We start from the raw sequence: 20,694 nt of genomic DNA, 5'->3' as shown, positions 1-20,694 counted from the left end.
GCACTCCTCCAATTCTTGCCTCCTGAGCACCCCCAATTTTAATCGCTCCACTTTGGTAGCTGTGCCTGCCGCTGTCTGGGCCCTATACTCTGGAATTCCCCCCCTAAACCTCTCCCTCTCTCTGCCTCTCTTTCCTCCTCGAAGATGCTCCTTAAAACCTACTTTTTTGACCAAGCTTTTGGTCACCTGCCCTAATGTCTCCTTATTGTGACTCGGTATCAAATTTTGTTTCATAACACTCCTGTGAAGTTCCTTGACACATTTTATTATGTAAAAGGTGCTATATAAATACAAGTTGTTGTTGTGGATGCCACTTTAAAACAGTGAGGACAGAAACTCCAGCGAAACCAACCTTAAAAAAAAATCCACAAAAAAAGATCCAGTACCTTGACCTCAGCCTACTTTAGGAGATTACTGTCTTTAGCAACCGTATGAATCCAGTCTGTCCAAAGTGGACTGATTTACAGACAGGATTCACCACATCCTCTCAATTGTGTGGCTAAAAGCTGAGGGAGTGGCTAAATCCTCCAAAAGAGAGACCTGCAGTATGTCCTATATTAATGCATTTTCAGTCACTTGTCTTGTGTAACCTAGTGAGAAAATGTTGATGATGGGCATTGTGCACTTCCAACCAGAAGCACTGCAATTGTTGCAGAGGCACTGGGTCAATGACCATGCCAAACACTCCCATCTCAACCCCGCCACCTCCTTCTGCACTCCCACCCCTCCACCTACCTCTCCCTCTCTGCAGACAAGAAAAATAAGCAGACCTTGGATAGATTCAGTTCCATTGCAGAAGTGCAATAAACCAACACTTTGCCAATATTTTTCAAAGTTCATCAAAACAACATCTCGAATGGACAAGAGAATGGGAAAAAATGCAGAAAGTCAAAACTTGCCCCCACCGCAGTATATTTCTAACACCAAGTGTGTTGAAAGCTGAACATCAGTGAGAGGATGATCAGCCCATATTGTGCAAAGTTCCGTGCTTAGGCAAGATGGACGAAGTTGAGTAAAGTATGTAGATGTACGAAGTTAACTGGCAGACAAAAATTCATTCCTTCTTCACTCTTTTCTGCCCAAATGCGAAAACAAGCTTCTCATAAAGAGATTTGTTTGTGGGGAGGATAAATGGAACAGAGTATGTAACATCCCTTTTTCTAAATCCCAGGCAGAAATAACAGTCTCCTTGCTTAAAGTGGGACAGATCTTTATCTTGATAACTCTACATTTCCTTTAAAATGAATGGCTGGAATAGGGAATGGAAAGGGTCATATTGTTGCAATAAAGGGCACTCCTCTGAGTTCTGGGTTGGAGAAAGTTGTTGGAGTAGAGAAGAGAAAGTACTTAATTCTGCATCTGTACTTTACCATATAGAAAAAAAAATGTAAATGCTGTAAATCTGACTTGAAAGACCAAGAATGCTACATTTGTAAAGATAAAAGATATTCATATTTCAGGTGTAAGATCCTTCCTCAGAACTCAAAATGCTTTCCGCTTCAGTTATACCTGGGTGGGCATGTGAGGAAAACTGAACAGGGAGCGGTGTGGCCGACTCCCCCACCATCTCCACCACTTTCAAGATTTCCCACCTTGAATGGTAATAGATGTACAGTTTGCTGCAGCCTTTTCCCTTCCCCACACTTGAGCTGGGTGACCTGACCATCCCAGAAACAGCACCAGAAAACCTCCCAACCCTTGGAAGCTGGCCAGGGTCCAGGGTGGAGGCAGGGGTTAGTCTGAAGTCATGCACCAGCAAAATTACACCACTAATGCAGCCAAGAGGAAATTCCACCTCAATTAGATTTTCTTTAAAGTTACTCATATATAATTTAAAAGTCCATAAAACATTGAATCTTGAAGGATCATGAAAAATGATTCAACAAAGACTGGTTCCCATGATTTTCTTTTTGAAAAGGACATGGAGCTTGCCACCAAATCTGTATGTGACAAAGCCTGTCATAAAGGCACATGCGTAATAATTCTTCAATCAAACAATGTACTTAGAGTTAATTCATAGATTAACTGATGAGCTCATGGGGCAATTTCAAAACACATGGCAAAATCAGTGTCATTTGGCCTTGTTAGAAGAGTGTGAATGCACACTAATTTCAGTGCGGGGTGGAAGTTCATGTTGGCATTGGGCACTCGGAGAGGTGCCCGGTTGCTCCTAGAGGGGAGCCAGAAGATAAATTGGGCCAAAGAACAAAGGCCAGAAGAATTTCTTTAACTTTCTCACTGAGCAGCAGGTTCATTGCCCTGAGAATAATTATGGTAGATTCCTCTCTCTTGCTGCCTTCACTACACCCAGAATGGGATCCATGCTGCTTTCAGCAGACATAGATCCTGCTTGGTGTAACAGGGATGTGTCTGGTGCGATTCCCAAGGTAGCCCAGGAGCATCCCCCAAAAGACCCCAAACTTCTGCTGGGATAATGGGGGGGAAGCAGAATGAGCACCTGCACCCTCAACCTGATCAGAATTTAAAGCTGAACTTAAATGAAGTGGATAAACCATAGGTCAAGTTTACATCCAAAATTCTGACCCCCCGACCACAACTCCCCCAGGGCTGAGAACCAATAGGCATTTGATAAATGACGAAATGTGCCTGCATGTGACCACGTAGGTTGGCAGTGTCAGTACCAGAGGTCATCATAACCTGGTCGCCTGGTGTCAATAGGGGCATCTCTTTCGTGGCTGACATGGTGGGGAGGTCAGAAATCTCAACATACAGTAGTGGTGGGAGAAGGGGAGGAGAGAGGGAGTGTGAGCTCCCCCAAGGAGGAAGATGCTCAGGTTTGGGGAGCTGAGGGGTAGGTTAAAGGTCTTCCTGAGTGGTGGTCAATGAGGATTGGAACAATGTCCTATGTTGGGGAGGAAGCAGGGTCAATATCTTCCTTGGTGGCAGCAGAGATGTGAGGGTTGGGGGTGGGGAGGGGCTGAAGGTGAGAATCCAGCTGAGTGGTCACCATGGGTGTTGTTGGTGATCGTAATGTTGCTCAGCGCAAGTGTGCAGGTGGGATGAGGTTCAGGTGAAATGTTTCTACATGTGTGTGTTTGGGTGGTGAGGGCGAGGGAAATGTACAAATTCTTGCCCAGTAGGGGGGAGAGTGGGTGAATGGGGGCTGATAATTGCTTTATAGTTTTAATAGAGAACTTTTACTGTTACTAGCGGAAACTGGGCAAGCTGCACCCGACTAGCATCGTCTAGTTTTCCTATGATATATGCAAGTTGGCACTCAATGGCAGACACGCTGGATATCATGAACTTTCTCATCAAGTGCAGGAAAGCCTGCTTTTTGTTGATTTCCCTTTAGTAATATGCTGACAGTTTGGGGAACCTTTCTTTAAGTGATTAGATGGCTGACTAGACTGGACTGGACCAGATGCATGGGAAGAAATGGTTTGATAGGTTCAATATTTTGCGTCAGTATTTACAGTAGAGAAAGAAAATGTTGTCGAGGAGAATACTGAGATTCAGGCTACCAGGCTAGATGGGATTGAGGTTCACAAGGAGGAGGTGTTAACAATTTTGGAAAGTGTGAAAATAGATAAGTCCCCTGGGCCAGATGGGATTTATCCTAGGATTCTCTGGGAAGCTAGGGAGGAGATTGCAGAGCCTTTGTCCTTGATCTTTATGTCGTCATTGTCGACAGGAATAGTGCCGGAAGACTGGAGGATAGCAAATGTTGTCCCCTTGTTCAAGAAGGGGAGTAGAGACAGCCCTGGTAATTATAGACCTGTGAGCCTTACTTAGGTTGTGGGTAAAATGTTGGAAAAGGTTATAAGAGACAGGATTTATAATCATCTAGAAAAGAATAAGTTCATTAGCGATAGTCAGCACGGTTTTGTGAAGGGTAGGTTGTGCCTCACAAACCTTATTGAGTTTTTCGAGAAGGTGACCAATCAGGTGGATGAGGGTAAAGCAGTGGATGTGGTGTATATGGATTTCAGTAAGGCGTTTGATAAGGTTCCCCACGGTAGGCTATTGCAGAACATACGGAAGTATGGGGTTGAAGGTGATTTAGAGCTTTGGATCAGAAATTGGCTAGCTGAAAGAAGACAGAGGGTGGTGGTTGATGGCAAATGTTCATCTTGGAGTTTAGTTACTAGTGGTGTACCGCAAGGATCTGTTTTGGGGTCACTGCTGTTTGTCATTTTTATAAATGACCTGGAAGAGGGTGTAGAAGGGTGGGTTAGTAAATTTGCGGATGACACTAAGGTCGGTGGAGTTGTGGATAGTGCCGAAGGATGTTGTAGGGTACAGAGGGACATAGATAGGCTGCAGAGCTGGGCTGAGAGATGGCAAATGGAGTTTAATGCGGAAAAGTGTGAGGTGATTCACTTTGGAAGGAGTAACAGGAATGCAGAGTACTGGGCTAATGGTAGTGTAGATGAACAGAGAGATCTTGGTGTCCAGGTACATAAATCCCTGAAGGTTGCTACCCAGGTTAATAGGGCTGTTAAGAAGGCATATGGTGTGTTAGCTTTTATTAGTAGGAGGATCGAGTTTCGGAGCCACGAGGTCATGCTGCAGCTGTACAAAACTCTGGTGAGACCGCACCTGGAGTATTGCGTGCAGTTCTGGTCACCGCATTATAGGAAGGATGTGGAAGCTTTGGAAAGGGTGCAGAGGAGATTTACTAGGATGTTGCCTGGTATGGAGGGAAGGTCTTACGAGGAAAGGCTGAGGGACTTGAGGTTGTTTTCGTTGGAGAGAAGGAGGAGGAGAGGTGACTTAATAGAGACATATAAGATAATCAGAGGGTTAGATAGGGTGGATAGTGAGAGTCTTTTTCCTCGGATGGTGATGGCAAACACGAGGGGACATAGCTTTAAGTTGAGGGGTGATAGATATAGGACAGATGTCAGAGGTAGTTTCTTTACTCAGAGAGTAGTAGGGGCGTGGAACGCCCTGCCTGCAGCAGTAGTAGACTCGCCAAATTTAAGGGCATTTAAGTGGTCATTGGATAGACATATGGATGAAAATGGAATAGTGTAGGTCAGATGGTTTCACAGGTCGGCGCAACATCGAGGGCCGAAGGGCCTGTACTGCGCTGTAATATTCTAATTCTAATTCTAATGTTTTACTTTCTCTTTCCATTCTTTTTAGTGTTCTTACAACACTTTTGTTGCTGAATATAACCAGCTTCAAGTGAATAATGACCACTCAGTTTGCCTGTAATCAGTCTCCCAACCAGTCACAGTATAATTACTGACCATTTAGACACATCTGCCTATGTCAAGACCTGCTGCCATTTGCCTGCAGAGGACACTTTTTGGTTAAATAAATTACAAATTGAGTTTGCCATAAAATCTGGGAAATAGTCCATAGCTTCGGAATGACAGCAAGTGCCTCATTCTTTTAATATAAAACACTGTTGGCAATAAGAAGCAGCTTTTAAGCCAATTTCTGAAAAGGTCATGAATGAAAACAGATCTGTTGAAACCAAACTAGAAAAATGACCATGTATGGTTTGGAGATTAAACTGTCTCCATAGTTGTTTTACTATGTTCAGATAAGTGTAGATAAGAGTAGCTTGTTACCTCAGGTATATGCCAGCTTATAAGGTGCAGTACTTCACAAGTGCCAAGTAAAGGCAAGAAAACAAACCAGAAAAGAAAGACTCGCATCAAAATAGCATTTTGGAATGTGGCCAAGATACTGATGGAATAGAAATCCCTGTTTTTATTCCAACTGTGCATCATTTACATCTAACCTTATCCAAAATCCAGCTTCTTCAACAATGCAGCATCCTCTCAGTACTGCAATGTTTGTCTAGGTTATGTGCTCAAGTCCTTAATGTGGGACTTGAACATACAACTTCTGAACTTGCAGGCATGAGTGTTACCAACTGAACTCAAACATCAAAAGACCTTACTTGCAGGTAAGATAGCAATGGGTTAACAGACCTGTTATGCGAGACCCCATTTTACTCTTCAAATTAGATCTTGATAAAGTGCTGGTGACACTAATATGTTGAATTTCCTCTGAGTAATAATGCACACCATCAATAGCCTTTATGGATCCCATTCATCAATGCAATCTTTGTTAACAGAGCAATGATAGTTCAAGCTTTTGTGGTTGATACTCCAGACAGAAAATTGGCAAACTAGCCAACCTAATACACCATGGTAAACTAGCAGATGTGACACAAAATGAAGCATAGTCCTCCATAGCTTTGGTGTGTATAACTGTTCTATTATCAATGCTGGAACAGCTGTGAAAACAATGGTTTGTTTGCTCTGTGGTCACTAGCAACAGAATTTCCTACTAGCTGCCAAGTGGCTGTTTTGCCAAAAATGGTCGAACTTACAAATTCTCTTTGTTGGTAATGGCATTAATCATGTAATTTTAATCCTGGTTCCCTCCTCCATTGCCCAATTCCTGGTGTTCCCTTCTGCCCGTCTTACTATGGTTTTCATGCTGAATTTACTCCTCACAACAGCATAAATTTAACACAAAACCTGCAAATGTTGAATCCACTCTGCTTCAAAATTATTGCATTATCTGCACAGAGACCGGAAATCCAGGGGTGAAATAACATTGTACGGACTCCAGAGCTGAAATAACCTCCCAGAATCCAATATTCATCATGGTATGTCATATCAGTCATCAAAACTGCTCTGTACCAACCTACTGGCACAAACCACAGCGACATTAAACATGTGTGTGGCCATATTGTACTTGCCATGTAGAATGAATGCTCCAGACTCCTGTGAAATTCAGTGCCATATCATGCCTATAGACATGTCTGTTCATGCATGTGTGGTGGTACTCCAAGCTCTGGAGGAAGCCTAGACTATGCAGTGTCAGCAAATGTAACCTGAAGGATATGAAGGTTCATGTTAACGTACAGAATTGGCAAACTGAAGTGACAGTTCATCCATAGCTCTGACTCTGTAATGCTGCATCTAGTAAGAATGGCCCACTCATCCAGACTTAGATGCTTCCAGGGCTCAGTAATACCACTCTCATCTCGAAGTCAAAAGACTGTGGGTGAAAGTCCTACTTCAAAGACTTGAAGGCATAATCCAGGCAGACATTTAAGAGCAAGACTGAGGGAGCATTGCACTGTCAGAGGTGCTATTTTTAGGATGAAATGTTAAACCAAAGCCCCGTCTGCCTCTCAAGTGGGCGTATAATATCTCATTACACTATTTTGAAGAAGACCCAATATTTATCCCTCAACTAACATCACTGAAAACAGATTATCCGATTATTATCACATGCTGTTGGGGCATTACTGTGTTCAAATTGACTGCTCCATTTTCTACATTACAAAAGTGACTACTCTTCAAAAATACTTCATTGGCTGTAAAATGCTTTGCAACAGTCTGAGACTGTGAAAGGCGCCATATAAGTGCAAGCTATTTCTTTGTTATGTGAGTTTGACTTCTCCATCATGTTTTTCCAAAGACACCAACTCTAAAAAATGTGTAAGGGCATAAATAAGATTTTAAGTTCTAAACTTTAATGTAAGTCACTTCAAACTTAGCCACTGAGATAAGGAAATTACTGGTTTTAATAAATTTAATGGACAAGGAGCAATGGACAGCAATTAATGAAACAGATGGAAAACTGAACTATATATCTGTAACAGTGCAGTATATGTTGAGATCTGACCAGACTGCACAATGACAGCTTCGATCACTGAGACACAAGGGAAAGTTCAAGCCCTGGAGGCAGTGTAGGAAAAAGGCACGAAGCTGAACCCAGCATCAGAGGGCTTAGCCACAAGAAAAAACTGGAGAAACCTTGGTTCTACACTCTGTTGGGAAGTTGGCTGAGAGGACCCCACATAGAGATATAGGATGGTAAATTGTTAAGGAAGGGTGCAGCCTGAAGACTACTCTAAAGGAGATTGTGACAGTAGTGCAAAGGAGGACTGATTCACAATGGCAAAAGGCATGTTTTGGACTGATGTCAGGAATTTTTTTCACACAGTGACTAATCAACACTTGGAATGGACTTCCAGATATAGTCGTTAAGATACTGTTGCATGCTGTGCATCATGGGGTGTGGGGGAGGGTGGCGTGGGGTAGTGGGGTCTAGAATGGCTTTTCTCATCCAAATATAACCTTATAACCTTGTGAAAAGCTAGGGAATGGTGTGTTAAACAGTTGATTTTGGACAACAGCCACATAAAGCAAGTTTGCAGCCCACAATGGGGCTGATAACTCATATGTTTTTGCAATTTGCCACTATGGCAGCTCTGAATTCAATGGGAACTGCAACTGTAAAGAAAGCAGTGTGGTTTCTGTCAGGTGTAGTTTGCAATGTGGTTTCAGCCAAGCCTCTAATAGCAGGATAACTACCATGAGGGTTGCCTTAGGACTAAAAATATGACCACCAGTGGCTTGAAAGACTAAAGTGTGTTTCCTGCCCCAGTACAGGTCAGTGAAGTGATCTTGCTCCTGTCGCCTTCTATGGACTAACTGCAACTACTGGCAGAATAGTATCTGCTTGCTACTTCAAGACAACTGCACAAATTTATATTGATGTGGTCACTGTAGAACACATCCTGCAGTTAAACTGCACAGTTCCTACAGCAGTAGGACTGGTGACTAGTACTGGAGAGCTGTTTTGTAAAACAATATTAGGCACTAATTAGAGATCCATTGTTAGCATACCATGGCGGCAGAGACTGTAAGATCACTATCCCCCCAACGTCTCTATCAGCATCTCTTTCTCACACACATACACACACTACATTAACAAGTTCAATCTTGTTCAGCTCTGTAGCAAGTAAAATATAGGTATAATTTTATTGTGCATGTAACAGGATTATTTTTTTGATTCCGCTTAATGCACGATAGAGACTGCTCAACCAAGCAAAACAATGTGTATTGTTGAATGTGATTCCAGCATGGCATGCGGTCAGATCTCTTGATTGATAACCTGTTTCCTGTGTCTGCATAAAGTGTTATTTGCCTTTTCCAACAGAGTCTAGAATTTCATCCAAACTTGGTAACAAAAGGAAGACTGACGTCAGCTCCAAAAGTTGGACTGTGAGGCCCTAATGGGCCTGTTAGAGAGGACATCATGGCAGGAAGTTATAATAGGGGTGAGAGATCCAAGGTAAACACATGTTAAGTGAATAGGTTATGAAGAAAGTGAAAATACCACTCTCAGCATTCCCACCTTTGACCCTCAGAGGCACTTCTCACATTTAAATAGTAAACTGGAATATTAGTTTTTGTGACTAGACTTGAAAAGCTGACTGTAACTGTGAGACAAACAAGACACAGATATCATCCACTCCTTTATATCTCAGAAATAAGAAACCCAGTTCAAATGATCCCAGATTCTGTGCAATGAACAGGATCTCAATGCCTTAGCAAAGGTATGCAACAAAAATGCATTTGAGTATTGCTGAAAAAAGAGAGTTGTCAAAGCTTTTTGTCTTGCACTCATCAGGACAGATGCAAGAAAGCAAAATTTAAAAGGCAGCAACAATTTATACTGCATGAGAAAAGGGTGCTGATTGGTTGGCAGGTCGACCTCTAATTGGTTGAGACATTGCCATAGAGAATGCACCAGGGAATTATTATTCCCACGCTTTTAATTCAAAACAGACACAACGCCTGGACAGGTTCCTTTTGCCTGCAGAGGACAGGTCCCTGTCTACGAATATATGTAGCTTCTGGCAAGCATAAGTGAGGCACATTGAGAGCCCAATTGATAATCTAAGTTGGTTGTTAGCGTAATTCTTAGCACACTCAGGATAGTTCAGTAAGTGCTGTCCAATTGCGGAATCACCTATTGTGAAGGGACGAGCTGTTTGATATGATCCACCAGTTGTTGGGATGTACAGCCTATGTACCTGGCATCGCACCAGCACTGAAATTCATATACCACACTACTTATTTGTGTGGTAGACAGAATGTCTTTTTGGTTTGATGGCAGTATCCTGTTAGTGGAAAATACCACTTGTATTCCAATGCATTTGTACTAAAACCTTAGTTGTGTGGTTCTATTATATATATGTAACAATTAATGCAACAGTAGTAGGGTTCAGTTTAACCCCTCCCATCCCACACTCAGTGAGAGTGGTGGGGGTGGGTGGGTGGGGGGGTGCAGTTACAACAGAGACAGCATTCTTCCCTCCAGTTTGGCAGCGCAATTAGACCCATTGCCAGATTAACTGGCGTGTACAGGCAGCCTGTCAGGGCTTCTCTGCAGGCAGGTGAGGGCCCCATCAGTATGCAAATAATGGGAACCTATGATGTAAATAGGAACCAGAGGCAAAGATGTTGTACAAAATTTATGCAAGTAACGATTGTCATGCACCAGGCCAGCCTTGATTTTTGTTGCTCTTGAGGCACCAGCAGGGTTTAAAAGAATGGCAGGAATTCCCATCTTGCACAAACAGCAAGTAACAAATAGCACGAGTATCACAGATGGTGATAGACCTATGAATATGTTACAATTTGACTGAAGTCGAAAGAATACATCATCCTTTATCAACACTATCAGATGATTTACTTTTCTACAAAGACTGCACCCTTAAAACTATCAGGATATGTAATATGGCAGCCACTGCAACATGTACATCATAGTGAAGGTGACTCTGCATTTCTTCCCCTGTCTTCTCTTTACCCTGCAGATTGCTGAAACAATCAGATAAAACCCATTCTGGGTAATGGTATGAATAGGTTGTTATTATCAAGAAGCAATGGAGTGCACAGGCTGATTATGATTAGATATTTCAAAGTCTTGAACTGGCCATCATCCTTAGACTTGTTAAATGAAGTTAGTGTCTTATGATTCCTTGGGCACTTTTAGCTGCTCTTGTACTGGATATTCTTTGGATGCTAAAAATTCTTGAGAATAAGGAGACACTTAGGCTGGGAAACATCCTGGTTAAAATGTTGCTGCAATTCTACTATAAGCCATCAGACCAAAATGATGAACAGCTTCTGTGTTTGTCCAGTACTTACTTATGTCAGATATGAGAGAAGTTCACATCTGTGTTCCAAAATGAATGGAAATTAATTTATTTCCTATGTGTGTTCTCGGTTAGGATCTGTGCACTGTTTCCTCATATTGAAAGTACCTAAACCTCTCAGTTAACATGCTATCCATGATAGCAGGAGATTGAGGCTTTTCATCTCTGGCATTTTGGTTGGCATTGAGCCAAGACTGACAGGATAAAAGCCTTCTCTGTCTGATGGCTATAAAGGTCCTATATGAAATAGGTTTGTGCAGTCTTAACCTAATTCTTAATAGACATGGCCACAAAGCACAAAACACCACTATTTGGTAGCAAACTAGTGGTATTACTCAGAGAAGCGAGAGAAAGGCGGGTATTGGGATTACTGGGTGCATTAGAGCTTGCTCCTGTGGAACATTCTTGGTTGACTAAGGTTGTACTCCCAAGCATCAGACATAGAAAATAATGGTCAGAAAGATAAACAGCAATCAATACTAAGACTATGTGTATTCCGGCCCAGCCAGCAAGGTGTTCTTGTCGTGATACTTCTGATGCAAACCTAACATTAAAAATTAAATAGATTTGCACCATTAGGCGAAAGGGAAATCACATCAAAGGTCTAATTGTACCTGGGGGTCATTCAGTAATCCTTTGTTAAGATCCTGGCTACGATCACTGACAAGTTTAGGTTCTTGAAACATTGGCTTAGCGAATCTCCTATTTGCATAATTTTATTGAAAGCCAATAATGATCTGATGATTAAAATCAATAACATTTCAAAAATAAGTAAAGATGCAAAAGAAATTTTACCGATGGAGCAGCAATTTCCTTTATCCTCATTGCCTCGGAATCGCTGATAAATTTATGGTACAGTACGACATATGGCTTCTGGCTTAAAATCTCCCTTTTCACTGGCTGTAGAATCAGGTGCGGGTTGAGGTTTGTCTCATAGGAACAATAAAGTTGTGAATCTTGGTAGTGCTTTGGCTAAAATGGAGAGAAACAGTAATGATGAATAGAGAGGAATTTTTTTTAATTTATAAATACAGCACTGAAACAGGCCCTTCGGCCCACCGAGTCTGTGTTGACCAACAACTACCCATTTTATACTAATCGTACATTGACCCCATATTCTCTACCACATCCCCACCATTCACCTACCTACACTAGGGGCAATTTACAATGGCCAATTTACCTATCAACCCGCAAGTCTTTGGCCTGTGGGAGGAAACCGGAGCACCCGGAGGAAACCCACGCAGACACAGGGAGAACTTGCAAACTCTGCACAGGCAGTACCCAGAACTGAACCCAGGTCGCTGGAGTTGTGAGGCTGCGAGCTAACCACTGCGCCACTGATGAGAAATAGAGAGGAATAATGAGGAATACAGAATAAAGAATGCATTTTTATGGAAGAATAACCTCAAACATTAAAAAATTAATCTCATAGTCTCCATGCAAATAAATCACATTCAATTTAATGGGAACAATGATTTCACAATACAATTATACAGTGTCAGGACAGTTCAGATTTTGTTGAACATGAATCTGTGCTCAAATGGCAATCTGTGCTACCAAAACTTGTTGGCACACTCAGGGGTAGCATACATCATCAAGGATATCTTTGAAAAGGCCATTTGGAATTGCTTTCACACTCCTCCTTGTATCTAGTTCTAGAACACTACACAGAGGACTGGCAGCAGTTCACATGCAGTTATGCAGTGAATGAGCAGAGAAATGTGACTCAACCCCTGATTGAGTCCATCCCCAATTTTGACTTCAAGGGGTTTAAGTGGGAAAACGGAGCCCAGTAATACCTTTCTCTTAAATATGAAACAACACAAAATTTGTTAAATTCACAAGCAACATTTAATGATAAATAAGTACCGTCCAAAGTTTTAAAAAAATTATTTATAAGATGGTCAATTTGAACAACTTTGATACTTTTTGTCATGCAAGTGGCGGGGGGGCAGGGGTGGGGGTGGGGGGGGGGTTGCAATTTCAGAATAAGGGGTTGGCCATTTAGGACTGAGATGAGGAGAAATTTCTTCATCCAAGGATTTGAGGATCTTTGAATTCTCCATCCCAGAGGGCTATGGATGCTCAGTTGTTGAACATATTGAAGACCAAGATTCTTAATTCATAAAGGAATTAAGGGACATGGGGATAGTGTGGGAAGGTGGAATTGAGATAGAAGATCATATTGAATGGAGCAGCAGGGTCAAAGGGCTGAATGGCCTACTCTTTTCTTCTATTTCTTATATTCTTATAGATCCGACAGTTAAACTAGAAAGATAGCTGTACAATACCACTGGACACCAATGGAAAAAAGTAACATAAACTTGCAAAGCCCTCCTGACTCAGAAATTACTGAAAATAGCCATAAGCTCCAGTAAGTCTGCACTAGGGGCAAAAGGCCATGCTGTTACCTGTGAGCCCAGTCTTTGACATAATGATTCATAGGTGTCTCTTGTAAGCAGATGAGTCACATTTGGTCTTTGAAGCACAACTTCCTTCAGTTCAGTATCTAAAGATGCTTCTAAGATTTTTTCATACTTTAATATGTTCTTGGCAATTCTCCTATTGTTTGAGTCTGTTGATGAGAAATCAACTCACAAACTAGTCTTTAAATAGTACAAATGTAGATAAGATGCACATGTTGTTACTGATAAATGGAGCTTTAGTTTAATATGAAGTGGAAAATGTAATACGTAAAGCTATTTTGAGAAAACAGCATCTTTCATGATACTATGCATAAATTATTTTATGCTAATGATCTACAGACTGTGGTTGCATCATTAATCCATTAAGTAACACAAGTAATTATCTGTATAAGGTTTCCTATCACAGAGCAAGCAAGCCTTAATTATATACCAGAGCTACGCTGAAAGATGACCAGACATTTGTGTTACGCAGCATTGTATTATTTTGAAGCCTGGACAATAACCACTGTGGATTCTTGAGGCAGAATGGTGCATTTTATAGAGAGAAAATGTTTCTGGCATGAACACTTCAGCTTCAGCTCATGGCCTATCAAAATCTGAACTTCTAAAAGTACCACAAGAGGTATGCAATGAAAGGTATGTTCCGTCCAAAGATCATCATCACCTCGGAAAAACCCTATACATAATGATAGCACCAATCATAGATCAAATCTTCAAAAATGACTTGGGGTACTAAACACAAAACTTCCGCTGTTCACTTGAGTAGTAACAAAATCACTCGATGGTTTTAGTTACAATCATCTTATTCTCACTGGCTTTTCTGGTGTTGCTGTCACAGTTTGGAACATTCCGTTGATCAACCTTGAACACATAAACTGATTATAGGCTAATCTTTAACTCTCTCTCTCACAGAATCACAGAACTGTTGCAGCACAGAAGGTGGCCATTCGGCCCATTGTGTCTGCACCAGCTCTCCGAAGGTGCAATTCACCTAGTGCCACTCCCCTGCCTTCTCCCCGTAGCCCTGCACATTCTTCCTTTTCAGATAATGATCCAATTCCCTCTTGAATGCCTCAATTGAACCTGCCTCCACCACACTCTCAGGCAATGCATTCCAGATCCTAACCACACGCTGCATGAAAAGATTTTTCTCCATTGCTTCTTTTGCCAGTTACCTTAAATCTGTGTCCTCTTGTTCTCTTTCGTTCCAGCAGTGGGAACAGTTTCTCTCTATCTACTCTGTCCAGACCCCTCAAAATTTTGAATACCTCTATCAAATCACATCTCAACCTTCTCTTCTCCAAGGAAAACAGTTCCAACTTCTCCAATCTATCCACATAACTGAAGCTCCTTGTCCCTGGAACCATTCTTGTGAACTTGGCATTCTTTTCTGCACTCTCTCTAATGTCTTCACACAATACTCCAGTTGAGGCTGAACAAGTGTTTTATACAAGTTCAACATAACTTCCTTGCTCTTGTACTCTATGCCCCTATTAATAAAGCCTAGGATACTGTATGCTTTATTCACCGCTCTCTCAACCTGTCCTGCCACTTTCAATGACTTGTGCACATATACACGCAGGTCCCTCTGCACCTGCACCCCCTTTAGAATTGTACCCTTTATTTTAAATACTTCCTACCAAACTGAATCACTTCACATTTCTCTGCATTGAACTTCATCTGTCACCTGCCCACCCATTCCACCAACTTGTCTCTGTCCTTTTGAAGTTCTACACTATCCTCCTCATTGTTCACAAAACTTCCAAGTTTTGTATCATCTGCAAATTTTGAAATTCTGCCCTGTACACCAAGGTCTATGTCATTAAAGTATATCAGGAAGAACAAGGGTCCTAACATCAACCCCTGGCGAACTCCACTACAAATCTTCCTCTCGTCCCAAAAACATCCATTAACCACTACACTCGGTTTCCTGTCACTCGGCTAATTTCGTATCCATGTTGCGGCTGTTCCTTTTATTCTTTGAGCTATGTCTCACTTTATCAAATGACTTTTGGATGTCCATGTGCACCAATCAACAGCATTACCTCATCAACCCTCTCTGTTACTTCATCAAAAAAACTCCAGCAAGTCGGTTAAAAATGATTTACCCATAACAAATACTTGCTAGCTTTCCTTAATTAACCCGCATTTGCCCAAGTCACTATTAATTTTGTCCTGAATTATTGTTTCAAGAAGCTTCCCCACCACTGAAGTTAAACTGAAAGCAAAATATTGCAGATGCTGGAAATCTGAAATAAAAACAAGAAACGCTGGAAATACTCAGCAGGTCGGCAAGCATCTGAGGAGAGAGAAGCAGAGTTAACGTTTCAGGTCAGTGATCCTCCTTCAGAGTGGTTAAACTGACTATCTTGTAGTTGCTGGGCTTATCTTTACACACTTTTTTTGAACGAGGGTGTAAGGTTTGCAATTCTCCAGTCCTCTGGCACTACTCCTGAGTCTAAGGAAGACTGGAAAATTATGGCCAGTGCCTCCACAATTTCCACTCTCACTTCCCTCAGTTTCCTTGGATGTATCTCCAATGTATCAACAGCACTCCATATGGTTTTTAGCATTTAAAGCATTTGCAACCACACAAAAACACAGCCAATGTAGTGACAGATTGTTTAACTCATCACCCAAATTATAGGGCCAATTTAACTGTGGGTATGCAAGATTTCTACTGCACGTCCGATAAAGTTACAAATTCCAGGCCAATAGCTTTTTTGCTTTACTGAGCATAAAAATATGTCTAATTCTGTGTCTCATATTTTGCTAACAGAAGACTATTAAATATTTCAATATGGTGCAGCAGAATTTTTAAAAAATCAACTTGCTTGATTCAAAAGAAACTAGGTAAAACTTATCTATTAACTGATAATGGGGGACTGGATTTTCAACTTCCCGGTGGGGGGTGTTGGTAATGAGGTCGGCTGGGGGCGCCCTTTCAAATAGCACTCTTGGATGGCATGTCAGTCTTCTGACACCTCCATGACGTGTTGCAATTTTCAAAAGAAGGGCAGTGGGGGAGGCAGCAACCCATATGCATCCAATAAACTGGTTGTTGAGCTTTCTGAAGAGCTTGTTAATGGGCTAGAGAAGAACAGAGTGAAATTTACAATGGTACGAATGGGAAGAGCGAACATTCTGGGACATGTAAGTGCACAGCTGTCAGGAGTACAGTCGATTTAAAGTCCTGAAACAAAAGGGAAAATCAAAACTCAGGCGGTAGCACAAAGTTGCCATTGCTTGAGCAGAATGCATTATATACCTGATGGGCTGAATTATACAAGCCCCTCGACGTTGGGGGTCGTGGCAGGGGGGGCCCGTAAAATACTTGTGGGAGCCGCCCGCCACGACTCCGAGATGGCCGCGCCACATTTTACCAGTGGCAGCGAAGCTTCGGTGCAGCTCCCCCGCCGCGTGGTGGCGGGGCCTTCGTTTCAATATTAAAATTAATTTTAAAAACATGCAAATCAACTGACCTTGTCCCAGCGGCCGTCACATGCTGATTTTATGGCCACCGGCCGCAACTCGCGCGCCTTCGGAATTCCGTTCAGAGTTCCGAGGTGAAATACTGGTGGGGAGGGGCGAGGAGTGAAATTATCAGGGCGGAGGGGAAGCAGGAAAAACATTTCTTATTAGCTGTGGGGTTAGTGGGAAGGGATTGAAGGGCAAATGTTACAAGGTTGGTGGGGTGGGGGGGGAAGTTCAAGTTGGTTAGATTTCATTTTGCTGATGTTACCCTGAAATCAAACATTGACGGGGGGGGGGCGGGGGTGGAGAAGGGTGTCCAGCATTTATTTAAAAACAATGCACCACAATATAGCTTTAAAAATTCAAATTTCTTCTAAGGGCTTGAAGCCCTTTAAAAATGACGTCAGCGCCTGCGCGGTGGCGTGGACGCTGCTACCAGGGATGGAGTGGACGCCTCCTCTACATCATCAGGGGTGGCCGCTCCACCCCTCTATTTAAATAAGTCCCCACGCAAAATATTGCGGGGGCTCAGTGGGGGGGAATCCGCGATGTGCGGCGTGATAATAAAATTCACCCTGATGAATGAGTGCTTGGGCACCTATCTGGGCCATGAGGCTGCTGGCCCTCTGCTCTTCTGCCTATTCCATTCCGCAAGGCAATGGCAAACCCAGTCATGCTTGCTCTCTGCCTTTGAGAATTGCCTCCAGAGCCAGTTCCTGCCTCCAGGCAGCATTCGGCAGCACTAATTGGGCGCTGAATATGCCTTCGGCCCAATTAGAGCTTTTGCATATCAAAATAGCATTGCGTTAATGATGCTGACACCGTGCGGGGTCGGGACCCAGATATGATCCGGCTTTGGGTTTCTGAACCCGGATTGAAAATCCAGCCCCATGGGATCCTGTGGGTTTTTCTACAAAAAAACTAATATTTTTCAAGGATACGGCCTCTAGTGTAGGAGAGCAAAAAGGCTATAAAGGGTGAAAGAGAAGGCAAAGGACATCAAAAAGTAGTGATTAGGTGATGGCAAACTTGACTTTTAAAAGTCTGAAGATTGTAGGAGAGAAGATAAGGAGTTCCACAGTTTTGAACTTTTTTATTCATTTCATGGGATGTGCATGTCGCTGGCAAGGACAATTGCCCTAATTGCCCTTGACAACTGAATTCAGAGGGCATTTAAGAGTCAGCCACATTGCTGTGGGTCTGGAGTCACATGTAGTCCAGACCAGGTAAGGACAGCAGATTTCCTTCCCTTAAGGACATTAGTGAACCAGGTGGGTTTTTATGACAATCAATGATAGTTTCATGGTAACGATTACTGAAACTAGCTATCAATTCCAGATTTTTGAAAATTAATTAATTAAATTTAAATTTCACCAGCTCTTATGGTGGGATTTAAACCCATGTCGCCAGAGTACTAGCTGGGTTTCTGGATTCTAGCCCAATAGCATCACCACTATGCCACAATCTCCCCATATGGGAACAAATGAGCTGGAGTAGGAGATTGCTGATTTCAACATAGAGAAAACAAAGTGTCAGATGGTATAATTTGGTACTGAGAAACACACAATTAGAGTTCAGATAAGCACTGACCATAGAAGAGTTGACATAATGGAAAAAGCCAGCAGAGGCTACAATATAGAGAGAAATTAAAAGCTACCGATGAGTGAAGGCTCATGTCACGTGAGAAGTTTTTAGTGCATCCAGTTCGAGAGTGAGTTGTAGTAGTAGAGCCTTCCCAAATATGGGAGCAATATTCAAGTCTTGGATGCACTTGTACCTTAGAGAGCTGTTGAGGAAAACAACAGGAAACAGAACTTTTCGTGGGTAGGTTTAGCAATGGAGGTCAGAGATTGTGAGGCCAAAAATGTCTAAAGATGATGAAAGGTGACGCCATCGAAAACAAGACGTGGCGGCCTTGGTAAGGCTTGACATGTAGAAACTGCGTCTTTGAAAAATTGAAGGAAATAAGATTTTCAGCACGTACCAAGCTGGAAGAGCTCTTTAGATAGAGTTACTGCGTAACCGACATTTCCTGTCTGAAAAATAAGGCATAAACAACATTACACCATTTTAAAAGCAAAATACTGTGGTTGCTGGAAATCTGAAATAACAGAAAGTGCTGGAAATCCTCAGCAGGACTTGCAGTGTCTGTTTCTCTCTCCACTGATGTTGCCAGACCTGCTGAAGATGCCAACCCCATGTCTGGGAGCAATTGGTTTGTGCAGAGACCTTGAAGTCAGCAAAAGGTCCTTCAGCACCTGCCACATCACTCCCTGCAGACTTTTACAATATGAATCAACTATAGAAAGCATCCCCAGCACTTGTAGAATTGAAGCAACAGGCAGAAAAAAATCAAGCAGCAACTAACTTGCAAGTAGTTGTTGATCCCTTTAAGTAGCACTGGTGAGTGATCCTCCCTACTGCTGAATACGTGCACAGTTGTGCGAGGTCAAGAGAGGGTGTTGGCTGGAGCGTTGAACTCCAAAATGGCACCCCTGGCACCTGATCAATATGGAAGTCATGCTCTGCCTACTTCCAGCAGGAGCTCACTGCATACGTACTAATGCCTACACCAATATGGCGTCCAACGCGATTTGCCCCACAAGTGTGTCTGCATGCCATGAATGCTATTTTGGATAGTAAGGGCAATTCTAGCGCACCAAAAAACGGGCATTAACAGACCCAATTTCTCATCCTGGGAGTGACAAAACCGAGCATTCATGGGGCTGTTTCAATCATAACCATCTTCTTCTTTGGCTTCCTTGTCTCAAGAGACAATGGGTAAGCGCCTAGAGGTGGTCAGTGGTTTGTGGAGCAGTGCCTGGAGTGGCTATAAAGGCCAATTCTAGAGTGACAGACTCTTCCACAGGCGCTGAAGATAAAATTGGTTGTCGGGGCTGTTTCACAGTTGGCTCTCTCCTTGCACTTCTGTCTTTTTTCCTGCCAACTGCTAAGTCTCTTCGACTCGCCACTCTTTAGCCCCGCCTTTATGGCTGTCCACCAGCTCTGGCGATCACTGGTAACTGACTCCCATGACTTCTGGCCAATGTCACAGGACTTCATGTCATGCTTGCAGATGTCTTTAAAGCAGAGACATGGACGGCCCGTGGGTCTGATACCTATGACAAGCTCGCTGTACAATGTGTCCTTGGGGATCCTGCCATCTTCCATGTGGCTCACATGACCAAGCCATCTCAAGCGCCGCTGGCTCAGTAGTGTGTATATGTTGGGGATGTTGTCCGCCTCGCGGAGTTCTGCATTGGAGATACGGTCCTGCCACCAGATGCCAAGGATTCTCCGGAGGCAGCGAAGATGGAATGAATTGAGATGTCGCTCTTGGCTGACATACGTTGTCCAGGCCTCGCTGCCATAGAGCAAGGTACCGAGGACACAGGCTTGATACACTCGGACTTTTGTGTTCCGTGTCAGTGCGCCATTTTCCCACACTCTCTTGGCCAGTCTGGACATAGCAGTGGATGCCTTTCCCATGCGCTTGTTGATTTCTGCATCGAGAGACAGGTTACTGGTGATAGTTGAGCCTAGTAGGTGAACTCTTGAACCACTTCCAGAGAATGGTCACCGATATTGATGGATGGAGCATTTCTGACATCCTGTCCCATGATGTTCGTTTTCTTGAGGCTGATGGTTAGGCCAAATTCGTTGCAGGCAGCCGCAATCCTGTCGATGAGTCTCTACAGGCACTCTTCTGTGTGGGATGTTACTCCAGCATCGTCAGCAAAGAGGAGTTCCCTGATGAGGACCTTCTGTACTTTGGTCTTTGCTCTAAGATGGGCAAGGTTGAACAACCTGCCATCTGATCTGTGTGGAGGAAGATTCCTTCTT

General features: G+C 42.8%; 1 protein-coding gene across 1 annotated transcript in view; it reads right to left on the bottom strand.

Moving 5' to 3' along the window:
- Positions 1-20,694, bottom strand: part of p4ha3 (prolyl 4-hydroxylase, alpha polypeptide III) — a 67,412-nt gene that overhangs the window by 27,562 nt on the left and 19,156 nt on the right. Inside the window, exons 5-7 of the mRNA XM_068032799.1 lie at positions 18,836-18,887; positions 13,363-13,526; positions 11,747-11,923 (exon numbers count right to left, since the gene is read on the bottom strand). Coding sequence (XP_067888900.1) covers positions 11,747-11,923; positions 13,363-13,526; positions 18,836-18,887 — 393 coding nt within the window. The remainder of the gene's footprint in view (positions 1-11,746; positions 11,924-13,362; positions 13,527-18,835; positions 18,888-20,694) is intronic.

Source organism: Heterodontus francisci, chromosome 6 (assembly GCF_036365525.1).
Source record: "Heterodontus francisci isolate sHetFra1 chromosome 6, sHetFra1.hap1, whole genome shotgun sequence".
Taxonomy (NCBI): Eukaryota; Metazoa; Chordata; class Chondrichthyes; order Heterodontiformes; family Heterodontidae; genus Heterodontus; species Heterodontus francisci.
This window is presented reverse-complemented; position numbering and strand designations above follow the sequence as displayed.